This window comes from Sordaria macrospora, chromosome 6 (genome assembly GCF_033870435.1).
Source record: "Sordaria macrospora chromosome 6, complete sequence".
Taxonomy (NCBI): Eukaryota; Fungi; Ascomycota; class Sordariomycetes; order Sordariales; family Sordariaceae; genus Sordaria; species Sordaria macrospora.
In genome coordinates, this window is record NC_089376.1 from 2,154,683 (window position 1) to 2,173,361 (window position 18,679).

The following is an 18,679-nucleotide window of genomic DNA, read 5'->3' on the forward strand; positions in this document are numbered from 1 at the left end:
CTGCCGCAGTGCTGTTCGTCAGTCTGTGAAAGTGCCAAGACCGAAAGCTACGTACCCAAAGTGGGCTGGCGGGGTTTGACGGGGTCCGGCCTGTGATGATCGCGATCCTCCCCTGACGTCGGCCTGCATTTCAGTTTTCACCGGCCTTTTCCGCTGGTTGTTCTGGCCCGTGTCAGTGTCCAGCCAACGGTGAGGTAAAAGCCGGACCACGGTGAGCCGTGGCCGGTGATCGGAGCCCGCGGATGGATCTTTGAACACCGTCACGGACCCAATCTTTCGGCCGCCGTTTCCGTGTTGATTTCCAACGCCGCCGAGGCCGGAAAACTCTCACAAATCCATGATAACACAAGCACAGTTGGCCAACTCCCACGCAGTGCGTATCCAGCCTAAATTCCTGAGACATTCCAAGTCCCGTCATATTCTTGGCGGCGCATCACAAACCCTAGCGAGCCAAGCAAACCAAGGCCTTGATAAGTCGTCTTCATTTCATCGCTAATAACCACAAATGATCTGGTCCTTCGGATATCCACCTGTTCCATGAAACTCGGCGCAAAGCACCGCCCTCAAGAAAAGAGAAATGACAGATAAATCCCACACTTAACCTTCAACCGAACCAAATTCAACGCCGAGACTATGTCATCAAGATCCTCCTCAACGGGAGTTACCGAATCCCCGCCGCTTTCATCCGCTCAAAGCACCGCCTGTACGCCTCGTGCACTTCGGGTATCTCATAACCGTACTCATTCAAGAGCTTGCCTGTTAACTTGGTGGTATCGAGCTTGCAGTTGCTGCGCCCAGCCTTGATCACTTTGGCTTGCTCCTCCAGGCTAAAGTTTTTCCACGTAAACGTCGGCCGCACGATATCTCGAAAGAGCGTCAAGACCTCATTATGCGAAATGGCCCCAGGGTTCGTGAAGTTGTAGATGCCCACCTCCCCGTGCTCGGCAAGCAAGATGGACGCCGGCAAAAGGTCTGTCAGGATGGTATTGCTGTTGGGAATGTCCACCACTCTCTCGTACTGGGTGATTTTGGTCACAAAGTTTCGCGAGTGCAGGTCGTCTGATACAGGCATTCGCAAACGTAGGATAAGGCAGTTGTTGTAATGTTTCATTATCTGGACCAATTTGTCAGCCCCATGTTTACGATTATAGGCCAAACAAAAAAGGTCTCAAAACTTACCTCTTCGACATGAGCCTTGGTCATCGAATAGAAGCTGCCCGCAAAGTTGGCCGGGTCCGTCTCCAAAAAGCCAGGACCATCCCATGAATGAGCATCGTCGTACTGGTAGATACAACCCGTTGCAAATACGGTGATGTGGATACCCCTTGCAAAGCAGCAGTCCGTCAAGTTGAGGGTTCCCACGACGTTGGACCTCATGGTGGCCTCCCTGTTGTCTTCACACCAGTCCACATTGGGCCGTCCGGTACAACCCGCTGCGTTCAACACATGGGTGGGATTCACTCTGTCGAGCTCCGCCAAGACAGCCTCTCGGTTTTCCATACGGATGGTGGTTCTGTAGACCTCCTTTCCCTGTCTCTCTAGCAACGCCTTTAAGTGACCCGCAACCCATCCATCACCACCCCAAATAAGAAAGCGGTTGGGTTTGCTGCCGTTCGTAATCTCGGTAGCCATACTAAGGGTTGTTGAGCCGTGGATTCGAGAACAAGCCTTGTTGAAAAGAGGTGAGAGGCAACAGAAACGAAGACGATAAGAATGCGGATGGGGCAACAGAGATGCACTTATGCTCTGGCTATGTTACCCTTTGTACGGTACGACCTTGACCGCAGCGCGCAACTGAACAAACAACTTGCGGAAGTGAAGAACCACGGTGAGGGAACAAGCTAAGATGAGAAGAGGGAGGGTATGGCATGATATAAAACGTCCCCCCAAGGTCCGGAGCTGGGCCCGAAAGCGCGGTCTGGATGAGCTGGCCACATAGAAGGAGGTCAACCGAAAACGGTACAGAGGTGGAAGGTACCCGCTTGGTAACCATAATGGGAATGCCACTTGGTCGGGTTGCATCCCAAGATGTCCAGACTCCTATCATCCACTTGGATGGCTTTGCCCCTTGAACCCTTGAAGGCGGTAGATCAGGATCTGTCCCGTCGGGTGGGAAACGCGGGGGAGAGGGAAGGAGAGCAGGAGGGGAACCACCCGATGCCACGAAAGGCACGAGAGCGGCATTGGCGGCCAGCCGTTTTTCCCAAAAGTCCATATCAGATCCATGATAACCGCCTCATAGGGTCTCAGCTCTAGATGGATGTATCAAATCCGGATGTTGCCAGTGCATCACGTCCCTCTTGAACATGGCCTATGTGACGGACGACGTTGTGATCCATACCTAGCCTCGCTATCTTATCGAATTATACCGCAGTACGTGTACTTCGGGTCTCCGTCGATGGTATCGGTGTCAGTGCTTGCCAGGGTTCGCCTTTTTGTCATCCAGCTTTCGAAGATGTCGTCAGTCTTCTGTATTTGATGAAAGTCAATAACGGCAGAATTGGATATTGTCGATTCGTTTCATCAGTCTCCCAGGCCCCTAGGCCATAAGATTCCACGGTTCCAGAAACCGTGCTGCTTCCGAGACTCTTTCTTCTAGACACGTGCGTGCTCCTGACAACAAACTTGCACTCAGCATTCCGATTGAGAAAACATGCCGCGGGAACGGACCCTGACTCCACTCATCTGGAAGCTCGGAATAAAACCCCCGCAGACGCCAGACGCACACAAAACTGCAATCGACCAGAAAGCAACCTGCAACTTTTTTGTTCTTCACCTTCACCAGATCACTTGTTCCTTCCAATTCAAGACCCTTCGACATGAGCCAGATATCGGCAGCTCTACAAACACCTTCCGAACGTTACTCGGCGGATGTTTGAGCGCGGATCCTCACACTGGCTCAACCAAAGAAAGCTACGAATTCGGGAGAAGTTGCCCCTCGTTTGTGAACAGCAGCAGCATCAAATCGACGGAATGTTAGTGCAAGGCACAGCTCGATGAGGCCTGTGGTCACTTGGTGAGCCACCATTGACCAATGAGAAGCTCACATTGACCCCTGACCGCCCGTTGGTGCCAAGTTGGTGCCAAGCGGCGCTGTGCAAGCTCGGGCCACACCACTCCCCTCGGTGCTGGCGGCGCTGAGGATTTTCTCTCCTTCCGTCCTTTTCCCCAATCTGTCAAGACTCCAATCTGTCCAATCCCACCTCCAATTTCCGTCTCTCCTGCCAACCCAACCAACCAGCCCGTCACCCACGACACCCAACCAACGCATTCCAGCACGGCGGTTGTCAAGCTTGAAGTGCGAGCTTCCTCCAGTGACAGCTCACCTCCCCGGCTCAAGATCCCCCCTTTCCGATCTGGCCAATTCAACAAACTCGTCCCTTCCCCGGCAGAATTCAAAACTTTGAGTGGAGTTGCGACAGCCCCAGGAAGAAGAAGCAACCTTTTCTTTTCCCCTCCCACCTGGACTTGGTCACCTTTTTTGCAAAAACAACACAATAGACTCTTGTATTACATACCACTTTTCTACCCATCCCACGCGCATTGGGACCTTTAATCTCACTTACGAGACCCCAACGCCTAATTCGTCCTAATCCATCCGGCCGCCCGATTGCGCCGAACCCCTGAGGTTTACCTCCACCGCCTTTGCCTCTACGCGCAAAGCTACAGACACGTCGAGTCCCAAACTCAAACACACATCACCAAAATGGGCGCTTTCACCAAGGCCGCTTATTTCCTCCTACACCCCAACCAGTTGAGGTCCATCGTTCAATGGTATGTGCCCTCATCCTCCCATCCTCCCATCCCACTTTTCCCCTTCAACTCTCACTGGCTTGTGCTGTCCATATGCTAACCCGAACCCTTGCACAGGAAGGTATGGCATGACCCCGTCCACAAGCGCGACCCTTCCAAGGAGACCGAGACGGAAAAGGCATGCTTCCGCCATTTGGAACTGACCTCGCGGTCATTCTCCGCCGTCATCCAGGAGCTCAACCCCGAGCTCCTGATGCCCATCTGCCTCTTTTATCTGGTACTTCGTGGGCTGGATACGATCGAGGATGACATGACCATCGATCTCGCCAAGAAGGAGCCCTTACTGCGCGGGTTTGCCGATTTGATGGAGATTGATGGCTGGACCTTTACCGAGAACGGCCCCAACGAGAAGGATCGTGAACTTTTGGTCCACTTTGATGATGTCATCTCAGAGTTGAAGAAGGTCAAGAAGCCTTACTACGACATCATCCGCGAGATCACCGTCAAGATGGGCAACGGTATGGCCGACTACGCCTTGAACGCTGAGCACAACACCAACGGCGTCAACACTATCGAGGAATACGAGCTTTACTGCCATTACGTTGCCGGCTTGGTGGGCGAGGGTCTCACCCGCCTGTTCGTTGAGAGTGATCTCGCCAACCCAGCGCTCCTCGAGCGTATGGAGCTGACGGAGAGCATGGGTCAGTTCCTCCAGAAGACCAACATTATCCGTGACATCCACGAGGATTTCGTCGACAAGCGACGATTCTGGCCCAAGACGATCTGGAGCAAGTATGTCAACAATTGGGAAGACATGTTCAAGCTTGAGAACCGGGAAAAGGCTCTCCAGTGCAGTTCCGAGATGGTCCTCAATGCGCTCAAGCACACCGAGGAGTGTTTGTTCTACATGGCTGGTATTCGTGACCAGAGTGTGTTCAACTTCGTCGCTATTCCCCAGGCCATGGCCATTGCGACATTAGAACTCGTTTTCCGCAACCCAGCCATCTTTGAGAGGAATGTCAAGATCACCAAGGGCGACGCCTGCCAGCTCATGATGGAGTCGACACAAAACCTGCGCGTATTGTGCGAGGTGTTCCGCAGGTACGCGAGGAGGATACACAAGAAGAACGACCCAAGAGATCCTAACTACCTGGCAATCAGCGTCCAGTGCGGAAAGGTAAGAATCGTCACCCACATCTTTCGTTCTTTGGTCCATGCTAACAAATGCCTCTACAGATCGAGCAATTCATCGAGTCCATTTTCCCCACCCAAGACCCCAAGAAAATCGCACTCACCCAGGTTCAAAATACCAACGCGGAATCGGTTAACACCATGGACACTGGTGAAACCACTTTCCTGGTCGCGTCCGTGCTTGGTGTCCTGTTCGTTATTGGCGGTCTTATGGTGGGTATTTCTGTTCGTCACAACAACTTCCGCGTGGTCGGCTTGCTCGTTCACATGCTAACAGCTGTATAGATGGGAGCTGCGTGGCTCATGGGTGCTCGATTCGACATGGCCTACGATGACATCACATCAAGAGTCGGCACCTTGGTCAAGGGTGCCGCTGAAGTCTCGAGTGTCACGGTATCCAGCATTACCAGCATTCCTACGACGGTGGTGCACCAGGAGCTGTAATGCACCAGCGACCAATTCGACCTATACCCTTTAATGACCGGCACCTGATTGGATCTTTCGACACCATACACAGACGACCAACGATCGATGGATTTAAGCCAGCATGTAATATCTCATGTGATATTGAACTAGCGATGACTTTCGTATGACTTCGAGGCGAGTACCTTCCTGCGCGGGCGATATAAAGGTAATTTTCTGGTTTGGGAGACGCGGAAAACCGGGGCGTTCGTGGTCGGGGAAGGGGTACGGCGATGCCCCTTTTTATGTTCCCCGGCCCAGCCCCTGATGAAAGATCGGTGTGCCTCGTGGCCTGGGTTCCGAGGAACGACAACTACTAACATTGTTTTAATAAACGACCTTTGAACCTTCTTCCCCCTTCTCCGTTCATCAGAACTGGGAATGGACAGTCAGTCTCTCCGATGACTGCCCTTCGTTCAAACATTGACATGACCCTGAATAAGCAAAAAACTAGCACGGATGTCAAATTGCAATCTAGACCGAGTTCCCTCTTCATGGGGGAACCATCAATGGCTATGGTTGTGCCGAAGATGTGCTGAAATCAAACCTCACCCTGCAAGTAGCCTGGTATCCGGGCACGTCGTCATCATGGTCTTACTCTCTATGGCGAGGAGTCTGTTGCCGGCGGATTGCGTACATTTCCTTGTTCAAACTTGATCCTATGAATATTCCCTTAGAAAATACCAATCCAGAAACTATTCCTACCTTGCAATGTGCGCTCCAACGTCCGAGTGAAGCAGTGAAGTAAAGCGTCCACGTACCTGCTGATTGATCACGGATTTGGTACCGGTAAGTGATGTGACACCACGTCGAGTAATTATCCCAAAATGCAAGTCGGGACGGGCGGGCGGGTAGAGATGCCATATTATATGACAACGGTACGCGTCACAGGCTGACTGACTGGTTCGTCACATTTTCGCTTCTCTAGTCTTTGGCGAGGGTGAGACGTTCAGACGGCAAGGTACCGTACGGGTCGGGACCTGCATACGTACCTGTTTCACCACAACACCCACCTCTTCCCCGACCTGCATCAGAGACACAACGTCGACCGAGGTTAGGTAGGGCGCGTCTTGATACATACCATATGATTTCGGAAATACGCTGGGGTGGTGCAGAGTGCATAAAGAACTTCAACCGGGACTGGGGTGGGTGAAGAAAGGGAGGGAAGAGGTCAAAGGTGAGTGAGAGATATGTGGTACAGCCATCCATCCATACCTAGCTTTGGGCAAAGGAACACATGAGGTTCGTTCTTTACGTCCGCCAAAAGTCAACATCCAACCGACTCGACTGTTGATGGTAAGCTGAGTAAAGTAAAGGTCACACAACACAATCTGGATATTCTTTTGGGCCACGAATGTTTTTGCAATGACTTGAATATTTAGGAAGAAGAAAAAAAAGAATTATCCAACAGCCAGCCAGCCCTTGATCGCTCCATCCAAACAGTCCAATCCGGCGCCTCGCAAATACAAGTAATGACGACGATGCTCTCTCTCTCGCTTGACTGACTAGTATATACACTTTGACTTTGACTTTGACTCTTTTCTTAGACAACAAAACAACACTTGCCTTTTCCGAATTTTCACACCCTACTAACAATGTCATAGTATTGAGTTTAGATATTGCCATTGTTAGCAATCAGGCTCGTCGTGCCCCTAACATTGTTAGTCACCTTGGCGCCCGTCTTCTGCGCCAACTCCGTGATCCTGTTGCCAACAGCAGTGACATCGGTGATGATCTCAAGAGCCATCAGGTAAGCAGCGAGGCCAGCAACGTGGGGGCTAGCCATGGAAGTGCCGCTGAGGGTATCGGTAGCGGTGTCGCTGGTGATGCCAACACTCAAGACGTTGACACCGGGAGCAAAGATGTCGACGCCAGCGCCAAAGTTGGAGAAAGACGCGCGGGCATCGGTGCGCTGGTCGATGGCGCCGACGGTGATGGCGGCGGGGGCGGAGCCGGGCGAGGTGTTGGCAGTGTCCTGGTTCTCGTTACCGGCGGCAACGACGGGGACGACGCCCGCGGCGGAAATCTGGTTGATGGCGCTGTTGATGGCGCGCGAGCGGCCGCCGCCGAGAGACATGTTCATGACGGCCTTGCCGCCGAGCTTTTGGCTGGTGGCGGTGTCAGCGACGAACTGCATGCCCTGGAGCACGCCCGAGTTGGAGCCGGAGCCGTCGGCGTCGAGGACCTTGACGGCAACTAGGTTGGCCTTCTTGGCGACGCCAAAGGTGGCGCCAGCGACGGTGCCGGCGACGTGCGAGCCGTGGCCGTTCTCATCGGTGTCGACGTCATTGACAAAGTTGGCGGCGAAGGTGGCGCGCCCTTCGAACTCGGAATGGGTAACGCGGATGCCGGTGTCGACGACGAAGACGGTGATGCCCTCGCCAGCGGTGGTGTCGAAGATGTAGGGGGCGGCACGCCTGCTGGCGGTGGCGTGGCTGAGGCGGGCCAGGCCGGTGGTGGTCGAATTCTGAGAGGTGAGGGCGTTGAGCTTGACGTACTGGTCCGCCTCGATGTACTCGACCTCTTGGGCGGAGTAGATCTCGTTGATCATATCATCGTCGGCATCGAGAGCCATGGCACGCCATGTACCCAGCTTGAGAGACTTGACACCGGTGGACAAGACTCTGCCGGTCTTTGCGTGGCGCTTGCCTAGGTTGCGCTTGGCTACCAGGGAGGTGATCTTGGTCTCATGCGCACTGATGACATCCTCGTTGAAGGTGTTGTTGTAAACGACAATGTAACGCCCGGGGATGACATTGCTGATATCGAAGTTGGAGACGGGGACGCCGGCAGCGGTGCCAGCAGTAGCACCAGTGTTCTGGGTGTTCTGATGATCATGTCTCCCCCCTCGTGGAGCAGCGGTGACGCCAAGGGCAGAGAGGAGGAAGGCAGCGGCGACAGAAAGGCGAACCATGGTGACGTTCTTTTAGTGTCTTTCTTAAAACTGATGAGTGAAGGTGTCGAAGTCTAGGCTGTTACCACCTAGGATGTATAGCGGAGTGTCGTGAGTAAGTCGTATGTAAGAGAGAGGCTGATGGTCGGAGAGATAGACAGATATCGAGATACAAGGTTGCTGGTAAACGAAAGGAAGATCCGAGGCCGGCAAAGGATCGTGTTTGTCGATGTCAAAAGAAGGAGAGCGTATGCACAGCAATACGGGAAGAGTGTCCGGAGGGCAGAGAAAGGTCGTCAGTAGTGCCCACGGCGAGGAGAAGAAGCGAAGGGGGAAGAGGAAAACAAGAAAGATGGACGGAAGAACAAGTCGATGCTGGGTTGACAAGACATGAAGGAAACAGCACAATGCCATCCTATTTGAATCCCGCTCAACCCTGGCGCATGAACGAGGGTGGTTCCATCGCGAGGCCCCTTTGGAGATCCATGGTGTCTCGAACGCCTGGAGGTTTGGGTAGCCTGGATGACGAAAGGTGGTACGTCGTGACGGTAACGTCGTAAAGGGGGTCGTTACCGAAACATTGGCGAGCATGCAGGGACCGCTACCACGAACAGGACACTGGGAAATGCTACAGCATCATAGCGGTTCTGGGCTTCGTAGATGGTTCCTGAATGGTTCTGATGGTAACGTCGATGTCAGGGACGCCAAGCAAAACAAAACATCCTTGCCTGCCAAGGGGTATAAAGCTGGGGTATGCCGTCCGAATCCCACCATTCGGAGCCCTGAAAGCTGTAACGCCAGGTCGGTTTCGTTACGCTATTGGCGAGGACACCCCCTTAAACCTCAAACATCACTGTCTGGAGGTTACAGAATCTTTTCGGAAACCCACGCGACGAGTTAGGTGCGGGCGAATGTGAGCCTTGATGTGAGCTCTCGGCAGGTACGCGGTCTTGAAGCTACCTCCGTTCATTTGCCCCTTCTGAGAGTTAGAGTCTCATTCGGTTCGCCATTGGGTATGCTAGTGAATCCACTGTTGATGGCAATGTTTTGTTAGCTTTTTCTGAGGACGGCGAATGAGCAAAGACGGCCGGTAATTACTAATCTGCTAATACACTTATGGCCATGTGTGTGCCTGAATGGGATGGGAATTTAGGTGCTTCCGTGGTCCCGATCGATCTAAAAAAAATCACTGTTGGCGCCAAACGCCGTGGCTTAATGCAAGCGGACAACGGCAAGACCAACCATGCCTGAGTCGAGTGTTTGTGATGAACCTCATCCCTAGATGGAACCGGATTCAGACCAAGAAAGCTACTGTGCTATACCTCAAGCTTGTTTGCTAGTATCCGAGTAATTGAGCTTCAGCTAAAGTGCAATAGTCGGCCAGCAGTTGGTAGTCACCCCTGTTATTCCGGACTATTCCATGATAACTAACGTGCCAACATGCCGTGTGGTGTTGATGAGGCTCCGGTTTGAGTGGCAAGATCTTGGGTCAAACAGTCCTTGGCGATCGACGGCAGTGGACAAGGTCAGATACGAGGGCAAAAGTTTCGTTGGAAGATAGCTAGCCGGTGATTTCTTTTTCGTAGCTGTCCAGCGGTCACATCACCTCAAGCCCTCGCACTTGGAGAGTAGGTTTGATGCCATGATGCCGAAGAAGATAAAGGAGTTCGATGTTCGATACACGGAGTAGGATAACGTGGCATAGGAGTATGAGACTCGCAGTGTGGAGAGCGTGGGAAATTGCTGACTGTGATGACCCTGATGACGCGGATTCGATATCGATATACGAAGCTGTCGTGAAGATGGAGGCAGGTGGGGAGGAGAGGCTCAACAGATGCTGCAGTGATTGCAAGCGCTGGTTCACAGTCTGAAACATGTCGCCAAGAAATAGCTTAGCGCCTCTCCGGCTCCAGGGCAGTCTCCACCAAACGCGGGTTGTCCTCGGCGCTGCTCGTTCCCTTGCATGTTTCGTGCCTGAGTGAATGCTACCATAACGCCGGCGCCATCATTGTCATTTCCGAAATGGGATCATGTTCTGAGAAGAGGCAGGTAGTGTTGAATCTTGAAACCCTTGACAGTTGAGATGTTTAACCCCAGGTACTATAAGGAGGTCCTTGCTGGATCGGCAACAAGTCCCGACGGCACCGTAGAGGAATCGGAGAAACACTGCAGACATTAATCGGACGGGTCCGGATAAGACTGAAACCGAGAAGTTGTGAAGGGGCGCTCCGGGCCATGCAAGACGGTTGTTGCTGCTGCTCTTATTCGGCTTCTGATACGGAAGGTGACGGGACAAAATTAGTCTCTTTCTTTTCCGTGCTCCGTGGTATCTTTTCTGTGTTAGTGAGGCCCCACCTTAATCAGTGGGGTCTGGGTGAGAGTCCCGTGCCGTGTCCGGGCTCCGGAACCCGGAGCTAACTACATACAACTAATGGGCCCCGTCCCGGTTAGGCGACGATTGCTTCGGAGGGTTTGCAATGACGGGTGTGAGACATTCTTGTGTCTAGGTAGTTGCCCTGGGTGATTGACATGTACACAAGCTCGACAATGTATTTGCAAAGTCTAGACCGGGCGTGATCTTGGTTTCTTGTCGTAGTGGTCATACTGTGAGACTGGGAGATTGGTGATACCACAAACGCCATTGTCCATCACCCCTCCTAGGTAGCACCTCTCCTCTTCTTTCTCCCCTCTCAAGGTTTGTGCGTGTTGCTCAAGATGAGGTATCTTGGCCATGCATGGCATCAAATGCCCAGATGGAGTTATCGTCATGATCCTCTAGTCGTGCCGACTTCTTGCAGGCTTTGATGCAGCACGACAGCTTCTAACTTGATTGCGTCTATGTATCATCATGTTGGTTTAGCCAGAATAACAAGATTGTGACGGCAGAGCCTGTGCAAAACGCTGTGCATAATGATTGAGGCAAGTCAAGTTTCTGTTGTGTGTGCACGTCTGTTTGTTGTCTTTGCGGGTTTGTTCGTCGTATGTGTGCTGGCCTGGAGGTCTAGAGCCGTGTTTACGAGTAAGGTATGCCTATGAAGAATGTCTGGAAAATCATATCGGTGATGATCTCCGTCCCGGTATGCAAATAACTCCAAGACAGGCGTGATGGAAAGGCAGAAGGCCTTGCATGGCAATGCTGGGCAATACTGCCATGGTAACAGACGGGAGCGCAGTTGTGGTGGAAAAGATGCAGTTTTCATTCAAGATCGTCATTTAAACTTTTTGGTTCCCGATGGTTCGTTCTCCACTTGGCGGGTAGGGTCTCGCTTATTATCCACACCATCGCTTTATGTGGGTCCGAGTTAGTAACACGTCCATTCCGTCTGCAGTGTCTTAACACCTGGAGGGGCATTATGTTAGCAGCTTTATGTGCTGTTGTCGGCATCCATCATGGTCATTTCCCTCCCAAACCTCCATCCGAGCCTCCGCCATGATCGCCATGCACACCACTTTTTGAACCCTCGATAACCAAGGACACAGTCAACCAGCCACCCGACCCAATTTCAAAATTTAGTGTCGCGACCAAAACTTCCCTTACCTTTCCAAGTCTTATATACTCTTTACGTTGTTCAAAGTAGTCACGGGTTTCAGGAGAGCGGTTCTCAAATCCATTGAGGTTGGGTCCTGTCAATCTGTCTCGGGCAGCATGCACTAATCCATTTCCGCAATTAGACGTCCAGACACTTGCAGCCTGCCAGCCAGACACTGCAGCAAGACACCACACGGCAGCGACGCATCCCCCCAACCCCATCATCAGAACCCGCCAATCTCAGCTCTCAGAACGGTCTGGCCGTTTGAATCCCGGTCAACAAATCCCAACTCCCAAAAGTCCCTTGTTGGCCTTCTTTCTGTTGTCGCGGTGCCGGCGTCAACCTGTGACTTTTCTCCCCGTCGTCCTGCTGCAGTGTCGAAAAGAGTGTCCTGCCTGTCATTCAGTCCGCTTTGCTTTCTTGACACGCGACTCCTCCATATCCAAGTCTGGACGACAGGACCTAGGTCTACACCTCCGCAGCGCATTGCACCGTTCGATCGACCCATAGCGCACGCAGACTACAAAGTACACGCACGCATAAGCAGGCTCAAAGCGCACAATCAGTGCGGACGTACGACGGCGACAACAATTGCGAATTATCCCACCTCCGACGGCGCACGCGACCCAAGCAGCCCTCTCGTTGCTCGATAGGTTCTACCAGAGTCCAGGCCAGCCCTCTAGGCTTTGCGATTTACAGTCCCGTCTTTTCATCAGGCTGCTCCCTCGTCCTTTTTCTTTCTTCGTTACTTGTCGTCGTGTTCGTCCTTCACCTCGTTCTTCCCTCCCGTCCCCGCTCGTATCCCGCAGCGACCTATCATACGTACAATCCCAGAAACCATTCTAGATATCCTCCTAGATACCTTGCTGGGTCTTTCTTCTGATAGCCTCTCCTACATTGTGAAGAGCACAGCTATCACTACACGCCCCGTCTCCGGCCATAGCGAGACAGAGGACCTATCTTGCGTTTACTCGCATGTCATGATCTTGAAGCCACCAGATCATTAGTACGGCATCCACCATCTACGCCGGAGATTTCAAAATGACACCACCCTGCGACCCAATGCTTCTCGATCAAGTACATTCCGAGCCCTTGTCTCTGGACACCCGCCTACCGAGAACCGAGAGGGACCAATCGTTACAGGAAGAAGAAGAGGGCAAGGCAACGGTCGAGCTGGCCAATATTATGACCACAGCCTCAAACCCGGTATCGCCGGGTTCGTCAAGCCCACCACTCGATCAAGTCGGCCTGCAAGACTTTGTCCCACCCACCCGTCCAAGCAGCACCCCGTTTCCGCACCCGGATCCTCGAAATGCCACGATGCGGAGGGCCACTTGTCCAGCCGAGGACTTGATGGATCTAGACGAGCCCGGCCATTGTCAACCGCCTGCAGACGCCCTGCCTGGACCGAGCCAGAGAGTTGGTGTAAACCTCAACCATCTCCCCGCCGAGATCCACGAATGCATCCTCGACCACTTGTTCGGCTTTCGCGTATCACCAGCCTCAAAGAGCTCCATCGTACGATGGGGCACCGCACTGAGGCACTCGAGGCGAAGAGAACTGTCAGAGTTATCGTTGGTCAGCAGTGTATGGAGGGTCTTGATTCAGGAGCGATTATATCGGCACATCAAGCTCAAAGCCACGATAGAGTCGTTGCGCAGCTCGTTTTCGTGGTTCTGCCAAAACCCGCATCTGCGCTGCTACGTCAAGCACATCGAGGTCTGGTTTCCTGTCTTCCAGCCAAAGTATGGACCCTTGGCAGTCTCCAACACCAATGTTTTGCCTACCGTCACTGCCGATGGCTTGACCAATGCCACCTACATACTACCGGGCAACAACTGTTCCCTAGAAGAGGCCTTTTACTTTGTCGCCGAGACTTTCCCCGAGGTTTCCGTCCTGACCCTGGAAGGTGGTGAAAGAAAGAAAGCGCCGAAAGTGCGTCATTGGATTCGGGAAGAACGCGGGCAGCTTAGGGCAATGCCCAAGGTCAAAACCGTTCGGACGCTTATCTGCAAGGGACAGTGGAACCTGATCAGGAGTCTGGAAGACTGGGAAGCCATCATGTCGGCTCTCCCCAACTTGCAGGAATGGCACGGTTCCTATAGTAAGCCCAAGTCCAAGAGTTATCTCACTATGGCCGAAGTTCTTGGGCAGCCCATGAGCTTGTCCACGCTTAATCTCTGCATTGAAGGCGATTATCGGCGAGAACTGTCCTTTCCCCATTATTTCAACAAAGTCAGGACCAAGGTGCATTTCTGCTCGACGCTGGCACAAGCTGCGGCATTACCTTCGATGGAACACATATCTTATACGGGAAGGGTTTGCAAGCAGTTCTTCATCGACCTGGCAAACCGGCTGAAGGACGTCCGAAATCCTCGTCTCAGATCGATCGATATTACGGTCAAGAACTGCTGCCGAAACGTAACACACTGGAATGAATCTGGGTCGGGGATAACAGACATGTTTTTCATCAAGGCATTTGAGGCTCTGGTACTCGCAGGTATTCGCTCCTTGGAGAAGCTGAGCTCGGTCAAGTACCTGCGCATTCGTTATGTTGACCTCGGTATGTCACCCATTAGGTACCCTTCTTTTTCTAGTGATTCGTCGCTAACACTGGATTCCAGATTCCCCTGTTCCTCCGTTAAATCCCTACTTCCAGTTGCGCAACGGCTGGGCTTCCGGTGTCTGGAGCGAGGTTATTGTTAGCGAACTCAACCGCGTCCGGCCCTCGGTTCGCTTCGAGGAATTGGCCGAGTCTTTTGGTGAGGTCGGCTACAGCAAGGATGGCAGGATAGTCATAAATCCTGACTTCCCAAGGGCCAGGGCTCTGTCGCTAAAGCTGTCTAACTATCGCATGCTGAGCGGTGGAATTTCCATTTCGCAATCGGGCTGAGAGTCATTGTTGCGGCTCATCGCACACTCCATCTCGTCAGCATAAAGGACCAAAGTATCTGTTACATGGGAAATTTTGATTTTTTTTATTGGCTTGGTTTTTGTTTCGAAAAGCATGGCGTTTCGGTTCCAAAGTTTGGGGCCTCCTGTTGATATCAAGGCATGCCACATAGGCAGGCGCGAAGGCGAATCTTGGTCGGGTTAGAACATGAGGGATCATTGTCGGACGGCACCGGCGTCAAAATATGGGGATCCGATATCCTTAACATGTGCCTTAGCATAACAACAGATCTATCATTAGATGGCGAACTTGGGGAACAGGCTACCCTGAAGTGGCTATACCCGCGCGGAGATGGCATGTCATTGTTACCGAGCTATCTATTGTCTAAAGAGGTGTTATTTACGTCACTTAAAATGTTCCAAAGAGCCAGGTGTAGTTTCAACACAATATGCTCGCCACGGGCTTCATGAAGAGGAAGAATACCTCATATGGTTGAAATAATAAAGTCGAACAAAGGTGCATTCTAGTGAAACTCTGCCGTCTTCCGTATAAACAGTCTTCTCTACATGACCAATTTTCAACACAGACTCGTATGTACAATGCTCCAACACACAACATCCATCCCATCACCTCCCTCCATCACCAACAATCACCCCCAAAATCCAACAGTTCACCAAAAAAAAACCCAAGCTCGCCGCCCACAGACCCGGCAAGAACGTGCTCCGTCCCAAGAACTCCAGTTCAAACCCCTGCTGCAACCACAGCCCCTGGCCCAGCACCCACAGCCCCAGCGCGCTCAACCCCATCCTCTTACTCCTCAGAAACGAAGACCGCGGCAGGTACAGCGGCAAAAACACCATGTACCAGAGAAAGTACTGGCTCGTGCAGACCTTGTTGAAGGTGACAAAGGCAAAAGTTTGCGCGAGCAATGAGGTGGGGAGGTCCTTTTTGGCCAGGGCGAGGGGGATGAGGATGGTAGACAAGAGGAGTTGGGGGAGGAAGGCTAGGGATTCGATTTTTAGCTGCCCCAATGGTGCTGTTGCTGAAGGAGATGATGTCGGAAGAGGTGTGGAGGCAGAGGAAAGGTATAGTTGAGTGTTGTAAGGACTAAAGTTGTGCCGGTGATCAATCCGCGTGACGTGATGCAGGTAAGTCTCCTGGAGAAAGGGCTGGCCGTAGAGGGCGTACATGAGGAAGTTGAGAGACAAAAAAGTGGCAAGGGAGGTTATGGCCAGGTTGAGGCGGGGGAGGGTGAGGAAGTTTTTCATCTTTCTGAAGAGTGAGGAGGTGGAGGTGGACGACGACGAGGACGACGAGGGCGACCTAATTCTGTCGTCGGCAAGCCGTTCAGCATCCATCCACCACACGATCGCCGGCGCGTAGATAAACGGGTAGATCTTGAAGTGCACGCTGAGCCCCAGAAGCAAGCCGGCGAGGGTGATGCGGCGCGAGAGGACGGCCCAGAGAAGCGCCATGACGAGAACACCCAGAAGACCCTCGGAGGAGCCGCGCGTGCTGATGGTGGCTACCATAGGGTTGAGAAGCCAGATGGCTGCGAAGGCACGGGCGCGGGATGGGGCCATTGCGGTTCCGTCGTTGCTCTTTCCTCCTCCCGTCTTGCCTCCTTTCTCTTCGCCTTCCGTTTCCTTCTTCTTCTCCTCTTGAGCAGGAAAATCAGTCCCCATAACCAACACCCGCTCAATCAACCACCCCGCCACCAAATCCGCCGCCGCAAACAGAACCTTTCCAGAGCTGAACCATGCCGTGTTGATCACCTTGGCCGCCAAGGGACCCCATTGCGCGCCTGCTGTCCATGTGGTGGGAAGCAAAAGCCAGGCCAGGATGGGCGTGTACCGGTACGTCTCGCGGGCGTAGGGAGACTCGCCGCGGGACACGAAGCGGGCCGCGTCGGTGAAGACGAGGTAGTCGATGTCAGTGTATTTGACTGGCGAGTTTGCGTCTTGCCAAAGACTGTAGAGGAGGAGGATGGCACGGAGGAGGAAGGCGGAGAGGTAAAGGGGAAGTGGGCGGGAGAATAAGGCGTTGAAAAGAGAGGATTTGACGGCCGTGGAGTCTGCTGGTGATGCTGCCATTTTGGTGTTTTGGTTGGGTTGCTGTCGTGTTCAGGGGTTCATTTCATGCGTTGTTGAGGGGCCATGAGAGGGTTTTCCTTTTTCGGTGCTCTATTTTCGGTAATGGGCTGACCAACTGGGAGTGGATGTTGCAACGATGAAGATGTGCGTGAGCGGGCGTTGTGGAAGCCGGCTTGGTGTTGATGCCAGATCTCAGGGGTCTCTGTAGCCAGTGAGGTTCTCGTTTTGGGTTTGAGAATATTTCTTGGCAGGCGTTGACTCTAAAACTCAATACGGTAAATTACATCTTCGTTGTGTAAGTTATCACATGAACAGCTAAATGCCCCCACGCCAGCAGGGTAACACTGCCGGCATTGTGTGTTCGTCCGCTGTAACAAGATGCACATATCACACAACGATCCAAGGTATGATAATGGTTCCAAAACATGCACCAAATCCTGATTCTGGAACAGCCCTCAAAGGAGGGTACTTATGTACAGCTTAAAAGAGAATGGCCTTCGCGTTTCGCTCTTTCCCATGCTTCCGAGATCTACACTGCCTGTACCGACGTGGACGCCTCGTGAGCTATGACGACAACCTCCCACACCGACGAGCAGCAGCACCTCACCCGAGCGATACCATTCCAGTCCTCGGCCTACTTAAAGGACAGCGGTCACGATAGTCTTGGCTTTGATGTGAAATAATACCTACATATCAAGCTCTCATCCGCGCACAACCAAATACTATTCTACATTAGCAAATATACAAAACACAACAGCATCAACTAACAATGACGCCTCCTCTTATCACCCTCGAAGAGCACTTCTTCTCCTCGGCAGTCCCCGAAAACCTGAAGTCCAAGTACTCTGAACAGCTCAAGCATGTGGATGGCGTTTATGATAAGGCCGTCGATCTAGGAGCTCTACGCCTCCGTGACATGGATGCTGGCGGTGTTGCACTTCAGGTCATCAGCCACGTACCAGGTCTTTCTGACAACCCCGTCGCCTGTCATGCAGCGAACGACCAACTTGCCGGTGTTATCAATGCCAAAGATCAAAGCAAAGGCCGCTTCGCCGGGTTCGCCGTAGCACCCATGGGCCATCCAGATCAGGCAGCCGCTGAGCTTCGTCGTGCCATCAACGAGCTGGGTTTCGTCGGCGCCCTAGTTGACAACCACCATAACGGCAAGTTCTTTGACGGACCTGAATACGAACCATTCTGGTCAGCTGCCGAGGAGCTCGACGTGCCCATATATCTTCATCCAACCTGGGCCAGCGAAGACATGATTCCGCACTATCAAGGCAACTTTACCCAAGGGGCGGCCATGAGTATGGCTTCGAGCGGGCTGGGATGGCACACCATGACGGCTCTGCATGTTCTTCGCCTGTTTGCCTCGGGCTTGTTCGACAGACACCCAAAACTCAAGATTGTCATCGGCCATATGGGAGAGACGATACCTTTCATGTTGGAGCGAATCCAGGTCTTGAGTCGCAGATGGGGGGACTTCCAACGAGACTTCAAGACGGTCTATGACGAGAACATCTGGATCACCACGAGCGGCGTCTGGAGTCTCAACCCATTAAGATGCATCTTGGCCAACACGAAGATCGATCATATCCTGTATAGTGTCGACTATCCCTTTCAGAAAAACGAGATCGGACTCGCGTGGATTGAGGATTTGGAAAGGAGTGGGTTGGTCAGTGAGGAGGAACTTAATGCCATTGCGTACGGGAACGCAGAGAAGCTCTTGGAAGTGAAGGTACCCAAGTTTTGAGACCAATAGGAGGACCTGCAAGTTTGCAAAGATGTTTCTGTGTTGAAATAGCGTTGAGATGTCGAGATGTGGAAAGTGTTCATCCAGATGAAGACATGCATTCTACAAATA

General features: G+C 52.6%; 6 protein-coding genes across 6 annotated transcripts; 3 read left to right on the forward strand and 3 right to left on the reverse strand.

Moving 5' to 3' along the window:
• Positions 1-413: 413 nt before the first annotated feature.
• On the reverse strand, positions 414-2,129 carry SMAC4_07414 (uncharacterized protein). Its single transcript, XM_003345077.2, has 2 exons — positions 1,180-2,129; positions 414-1,114 (listed from the first exon to the last, which is right to left on the reverse strand). Exons 1-2 carry the CDS (start codon positions 1,630-1,632, stop codon positions 662-664), a joined length of 906 nt encoding a protein of 301 aa, XP_003345125.2. The 5' UTR covers positions 1,633-2,129; the 3' UTR covers positions 414-661.
• A 920-nt stretch (positions 2,130-3,049) lies between these two features.
• Positions 3,050-6,133, forward strand: SMAC4_07413 (uncharacterized protein). The gene is made up of 4 exons (XM_066090623.1): positions 3,050-3,774; positions 3,871-4,930; positions 4,990-5,169; positions 5,230-6,133. The coding sequence occupies exons 1-4, from the start codon at positions 3,707-3,709 to the stop codon at positions 5,386-5,388; spliced, it is 1,467 nt and encodes a 488-aa protein (XP_065947488.1). The 5' UTR covers positions 3,050-3,706; the 3' UTR covers positions 5,389-6,133.
• A 602-nt stretch (positions 6,134-6,735) lies between these two features.
• SMAC4_07412 (uncharacterized protein) lies at positions 6,736-8,768 on the reverse strand. The gene has a single exon (XM_003345075.2). It carries the CDS (start codon positions 8,318-8,320, stop codon positions 7,019-7,021), a length of 1,302 nt encoding a protein of 433 aa, XP_003345123.1. The 5' UTR covers positions 8,321-8,768; the 3' UTR covers positions 6,736-7,018.
• Positions 8,769-12,254: 3,486 nt separating this feature from the next.
• On the forward strand, positions 12,255-15,154 carry SMAC4_07411 (uncharacterized protein). Its single transcript, XM_066090622.1, has 2 exons — positions 12,255-14,392; positions 14,454-15,154. Exons 1-2 carry the CDS (start codon positions 12,871-12,873, stop codon positions 14,720-14,722), a joined length of 1,791 nt encoding a protein of 596 aa, XP_065947489.1. The 5' UTR covers positions 12,255-12,870; the 3' UTR covers positions 14,723-15,154.
• Positions 15,155-15,283: 129 nt separating this feature from the next.
• Positions 15,284-16,889, reverse strand: SMAC4_07410 (uncharacterized protein). The gene has a single exon (XM_003345073.2). It carries the CDS (start codon positions 16,813-16,815, stop codon positions 15,349-15,351), a length of 1,467 nt encoding a protein of 488 aa, XP_003345121.1. The 5' UTR covers positions 16,816-16,889; the 3' UTR covers positions 15,284-15,348.
• A 695-nt stretch (positions 16,890-17,584) lies between these two features.
• On the forward strand, positions 17,585-18,568 carry SMAC4_07409 (uncharacterized protein; the record flags this gene model as incomplete). Its single annotated transcript, XM_003345072.1, has 1 exon — positions 17,585-18,568. One exon carries the CDS (start codon positions 17,585-17,587, stop codon positions 18,566-18,568), a length of 984 nt encoding a protein of 327 aa, XP_003345120.1.
• Positions 18,569-18,679: the final 111 nt, after the last annotated feature.